Source organism: Urtica dioica, chromosome 5 (genome assembly GCF_054948205.1).
Source record: "Urtica dioica subsp. dioica isolate 48M chromosome 5, U.dioica_male_clone48M_v1_H2, whole genome shotgun sequence".
NCBI lineage: Eukaryota > Viridiplantae > Streptophyta > Magnoliopsida > Rosales > Urticaceae > Urtica > Urtica dioica.
In genome coordinates, this window is record NC_142760.1 from 22227834 (window position 1) to 22234135 (window position 6302).

At 47.4% G+C, this 6302-nt stretch overlaps 1 protein-coding gene across 1 annotated transcript; it reads right to left on the reverse strand.

Moving 5' to 3' along the window:
- Positions 1 to 690: 690 nt before the first annotated feature.
- On the reverse strand, positions 691 to 3504 carry LOC149397616 (uncharacterized). Its single transcript, XM_089614292.1, has 2 exons — positions 885 to 3504; positions 691 to 827 (listed from the first exon to the last, which is right to left on the reverse strand). Exons 1-2 carry the CDS (start codon positions 3502 to 3504, stop codon positions 691 to 693), a joined length of 2757 nt encoding a protein of 918 aa, XP_089470418.1.
- Positions 3505 to 6302: the final 2798 nt, after the last annotated feature.

Below are 6302 nucleotides of genomic sequence, written 5' to 3' on the forward strand. Positions count from 1 at the left end.
ACCACCTGTGGCGAGGACACTTTCATCCACCGCGCGGGAGGAAACGCGGGCCTTAGCCTTCCTGATAGAGAATCCCTTCGAGAGAATGAAAGGAGCCTCGGATCAAAGCGGAATGAACGTGGAGTCGTCTCGAGAGTCAAAATACCTGATCAGCTTGGCCTTGAATATGCAATTTCGGATGTTGTTTGTGGATTTATGGTTTGTGTTGAATTCAGATAAGGGTCGTAGAGGTTGTATGGAATGAAAATCGCCACAATAGTTTATGGTGCGAACTATTGATAAGATTGGATAATCAAGAACGCCACAAGGGATTGCCTTGATAAGTTCTTCGTTTAGGGCTTAAAATTTCAGAGAACTAATCCTCACACAAATGTTTGATAATCAAAGATGGTCTGCCTTCTACTTCCACACAATTACTACAAATACTCAATTCGAGATTATGGTTACAAAAACCAAAGAGACGCCATAAATCTCGAATTTAACACAAAAAGGAAATAACTCTCAGACCATAAACTCACAAACGGTTACAAGAAAACCAACAGTCTCACACACACATAAAATTCGTTTATCCCTTTGGGCTTGACTCTATTTCGGATTATTGCCTTGAGTTTGGGCTGAGATCATGTTGACGATTCTGGGCTCTTCTATGGCAATATTTTGGGCTCCAAACTTGTGAAGTAGGCTGGTCACTTACTCTTTGAATCTCTTGGTTCTGGCTCGCGTCATTGGGCCCTCCGGTGTATCCTTGTTTGAATGCGAATGCATGTTCGTGGTGATGTCCTCATCATTGCCCCCGGGTTGGAAAGGATTTGCCCTCAAATCCAAATCTGCATGAAAAGGAGACAAATCAGCAACATTAAAAGTAGCACTTACATTATACTTACCTTGGAGATCAAGTTTGTATGCATTGTCGTTGATTTTCGACACCACTTGGAATGGACCGTCGCCGCGAGGGAGTAACTTGGACTTGCGTTGTTCTGGAAAACGTTCCTTGCGCATATGAATCCAAACCCAATCTCCGGGCTGAAACAAAACTTTTGTGCGCCCTTTGTTTGCTTGCTTTGCATATTGATCGTTGCGTCGCTCAATGTTGGCCCGAACTTTTTCGTGGAGAGATTGTACAAAATCAGCCTTCCGTGCGCCATCGAGATTAACCTGTTGAGAACTAGGCAAAGGAAACAAATCCAAAGGCGTAATAGGATTGAAACCATACACAATTTCGAAAACACACGCACCATGCAATTCATCAAGCATATCATCTAACCTAGGAATAGGAAATCGATACTTTACCGTGATGAAGTTGATGGCGCGACAATCTACACACATGCGCCAGCTGCCATCTTTTTTTGGGACGAGGAGAACGGGTACCGCGCATGGACTCAAGCTCTCGCGGATGTATCCTTTGGCCATGAGGTCATCAATTTGTCGCTGGAGCTCCTTTGTCTCGGTTGGATTAACACGGTACGCTGGACGATTTGGAAGGGCAGCGCCGGGGACTAAGTCAATTTGATGTTCGATGCCGCGGATTGGTGGCAAACCGGATGGAACATCATCGGGAAAAACGTCCGCAAAATCCTGTAACAATTCCACAACAAGACTAGGCAAATTTTTGTCAAGTTGGTCAGCGTGTAAAAGATGTCCTTTGTGCAAGAACATCAGAATCGGTTTTTCATTAAAAATTGCCTTTTTAACCTTGCTTGCACTCACTAAAAAATTTTGTTTTCTCTCATGGGTTTTGACCAGAGTTTGATTGGCTTTTTCTTTGGTACTCGTGGTCTGTTTGGGAGAATGGCTAATGTGTTTAATGTGGTTGGCATTTTGGTGGAGGTGAGCTTGATCTTTGAGGACTTGGGATGGAGAAAGTGGGGAAAGGACAATCTGATGGTTTTTGTGCAGGAATTTGTATTTGTTGGAAAGACCATCATGAACAGTACGTCGGTCGAATTGCCAAGGGCGGCCAAGGAGGAGGTGACACACTTCCATTGGTGCAACGTCGCATAAAACTTCGTCCTCGTATTTGCCAATTTTGAAAGGGACAAGGACCTGGTCGGTGACGCGTACTTCGCCACTATCGTTCAACCAATGGAGCTTGTACGGGTGAGGATGCTTGGAGGTTGGCAAGGACAGCTTGTGGACAAGGATGGTGCTTGCGACGTTGGTGCAGCTGCCGCTATCAATAATGAGGCTGCACACTTTGTCATGGATATGGCAGCGAGTGTGGAAGATGGATTCTCGCTGCGCGTGCTCATCATCGTCTTTGGCGGAAACACTAAGCACTCGCCGGGTGACCAAGGTGAGTTGTTCATCTTCAACTTCAACCTCATAGTCGTCGTAGGTCGGTTCGCCATAATCAACACCGGTTTGGGTTGCTGCCTCATCGTCCGTGATTACATCACCGTCGGGTAGGAGAATCATGGAGCGCTTGTTTGGACATTCGGAAGCAATATGGCCTTTACCTCGACACTTGAAGCAGGTGAGGTCGCGGTTACGTTGAGGGGTCGAAGCGGGAAGCTTGCCTTTGTTCACGGGGTCGGGAGGTGGTCGTTGGTGAGGGACGGTTGGTAAGGCCGATTGTGGCTTCGGAGGAGAGTATTTGTTTTCGCCGGTGTTGGGGAAGGTGGATTGCCATGGTGTTTTGTCGGGGAAGCGGTTGTATCTTGAGGAGTCTGTTTTGAGCTGTTTCTCGACCACTATTGCCATATGCACCAAATCCTCCATGTCGATAAACTGTTTGATTTCGACTTGGCGTGCGATATCTCGGTTGAGACCGGACAAGAAACGGGCCATGGTTGCCTCCCGTTCTTCGTCAACTCCGGTGCGCATGAGAGTCATTTCCAGGTCTTGAAAGTACTCTTCAACGGAGCGTGAACCTTGTCGAAGACGCTGAAGGCGGTTGAACATGTCGCGGTAATAATGGGTCGGAATGAACCGCTTGCGCATGACTGTTTTCATCTCGTCCCATGTGGCAATGGGCTGTTCGCCGGCACGTCGTCTACTAGTGGAAATCTGCTCCCACCATATCAAGGCATAGTCACTGAATTCCGTGGCGGCGAGCTTCACCTTCCTCAAATCCGAATATTGGTGACAATCGAAAATGAGTTCAATCTTCCGCTCCCAATCAAAGTAAGCGTCGGGGTCGTTCTTGCCGTCGAAGGAAGGAACACGCATTTTGATGCCGCGGAAATCATCATCATGGTGACGGTGGTGTGCATGAGCTCGTCCTCGAGAGTGATCAAAATCCAAAACATCGGAAACAACTTGTTCGTCGTCGTCGTTCGTCCAAGTTCCGCGATGCGCTGGTGGAAGGCCTCGTCCGCGTGTTTGTCCGCGGCGTGATGGAAAACCACGTCTTTGGTCTCCTTGGTGGTAGAACAGGTTCTCGAAGTCAGGTGCTTGCCGTTGCTCGGTGTGCACAAATTCGGCAGTTTGATGTTGTTCGATGTTGTCTAAGCGGGCAAGAATCGGATCGAGGAACCGGTGCATGGTGTGGACAAGGTCGTCCATCGTCAAAGGTGGTTGTGAGGATGAAGCACTATCTCGTCGAGGAGTTGTCATGAATCTGCGTAAATGAACAGTAGTATATATATACGATATATAAGATTAATGGTCCTCACAAAATCACTCCCTTACGTGTTTCGCTCGTAATTTGGAAATTCACTCGTGTTTGGACACTCAAATATGGCTTTTGCTATAATGTAACACTCTGCCTTTTTCCGCTCGTAAGTCCTCTTAAAATTTTAAAACCCAAACAGAAAAACGATCAAGGTGGTGGTGGCTGAAGGAAAAAGCTGGAAAAAGGTAAAATTTTCGACGGTGAACAGTAAAATCCGTAGAAAATGGTAAAAAAAAAAAAAAAATCACTTTCGTGAGAGGGAGCTCAAAACGCTCAGAATCACACCAGGATGCCAAAAATACAATAACTTCTGAAGAAAAAAATTTTTGTACTCTTTTTTTTTTTTTTTTTTTTTTTTTTTTTTTTTTCTGGTTAAGAACTGGAATGGTATATGCTAAAAGATTGTGGAGAAGAAGTATTCTGGGATATATAATCTGGAAGAAAGTATTTTGAAGGAAAAGGAAAAGAGATAAATTAAACACACAAGAGAAAAAAAAAAAGTTTTCTGGAGAGAGAGAGTTTTCTGGAGGGACTCAACTTTCTGGAGAGAATACCTTTCTGGAGAGAAAAACTTTCTGGAGGAAAACTTTCTGGAGCTTTTTTTTTTTTTTTTTTTTTTTTTTTTTGCGTTTTTGTCTTTCTTTTTCTGAAAGAAAGGGTAAAAAGAAAAAAAAAATTGACTAATTGAGAGCCTAAGCTCTGATACCAAATGATAGAGAATCCCTTCGAGAGAATGAAAGGAGCCTCGGATCAAAGCGGAATGAACGTGGAGTCGTCTCGAGAGTCAAAATACCTGATCAGCTTGGCCTTGAATATGCAATTTCGGATGTTGTTTGTGGATTTATGGTTTGTGTTGAATTCAGATAAGGGTCGTAGAGGTTGTATGGAATGAAAATCGCCACAATAGTTTATGGTGCGAACTATTGATAAGATTGGATAATCAAGAACGCCACAAGGGATTGCCTTGATAAGTTCTTCGTTTAGGGCTTAAAATTTCAGAGAACTAATCCTCACACAAATGTTTGATAATCAAAGATGGTCTGCCTTCTACTTCCACACAATTACTACAAATACTCAATTCGAGATTATGGTTACAAAAACCAAAGAGACGCCATAAATCTCGAATTTAACACAAAAAGGAAATAACTCTCAGACCATAAACTCACAAACGGTTACAAGAAAACCAACAGTCTCACACACACATAAAATTCGTTTATCCCTTTGGGCTTGACTCTATTTCGGATTATTGCCTTGAGTTTGGGCTGAGATCATGTTGACGATTCTGGGCTCTTCTATGGCAATATTTTGGGCTCCAAACTTGTGAAGTAGGCTGGTCACTTGCTCTTTGAATCTCTTGGTTCTGGCTCGCGTCATTGGGCCCTCCGGTGTATCCTTGTTTGAATGCGAATGCATGTTCGTGGTGATGTCCTCATCACTTCCCGATTGGAGAATCGGCCGTACACGGCGACCTTGACTGCTCGGGTGTCGACGTCCCGAGCTTGATTTCGATTGTTAGCTTTATGAGCCTGAGGAAACGTTACAGCATCCCGGAGTCTGTGTCGATCCTCAAACTGCTGCCCGACGATCTTCCGACCCGCCCTCGAAAGGGGTACGCCGCGGTTCACGAGGCGAGTCTTCGTGGAGGACTAAGGCTGCCCTTCAAGCCAGTTATCCAAGAGCTGCTGGTTCGGTTAGGGGTACATGCTTCGCAGATGTCCCCATTCTTTATCGACTGGTGGCGGCGTGCCACATGATGCTCTACCGAGCGAGGAAGAGGGCCGTCACCGCTGACGATATCCAGGACCTTATGATGGTACGAGGGGTGACCGGGAAGCCGGGCTCCTACCTAGCGTCACATCGAAAGCGCCTCGCTATCATCACCAAGGTTAACTCGAAGCACAGATACTCTTGGGTATGGGTGTCCGAGTCAGCTTTCGGGATCGCGCCTCTCTCCTTCGGCCCCGCGGTCGACTTTCCACCCGTGGGTGATATCGAGGGCTTCGAGCTTGACGCGGTGATCAGGGCGGTCCCGGAGTCGAGGCGGCAAGGATCGCTCTTCGAATCCCCAGACCTAATGGCGAGGACTGGGTGGTTCGCGTCCGGCGACGACGCTCCTCCGTGTCCGGGTCTCGGTGTGGAGGTTACGGAGGATCCCGAATCAGAGGCGGGGGGTTCGTTTGCCCCTCCCCCCGACGTGGGGGGTACTAGCCATACATATGCCTTCGCGTTATCGCGCTTTTCGTCGTATTATGCTTATCGTTTGCGCTCTAATTTATTGTCGTCTCTTTCTCTTTTTCAGATACCATGACCCGACGACATCGACCGTGCACACACGTGCCGAGGGCGGCACCTATTGTCGAGGCTACGACCGCGGCTCATCCCCAAGCTGAGGCTCGCCACCGGGGGTCACCGTCGCGGGCGAGGAACGAGGCAATCTCCTCCAACAAGCGACCGTTGTCGTCGACCTCCTTCGGATCACCTTCCAGCCACAAGCGTGCCCACACATCGGCGGTGCCGGACAGCATGGAATCGATGCTCCTTGCGGAGGCGGCGGAGCTGAGGGACCAGTGCTCCCGGGGGATCCTTGAAACCTCTCTGTGGGATTTCAAGGGTCTGCTGACGACGAGCGACCTTGAGCACTTCGAAAACGGCATCGGCGACGCCCGCAAGGTATGACTCGTTTGCACGT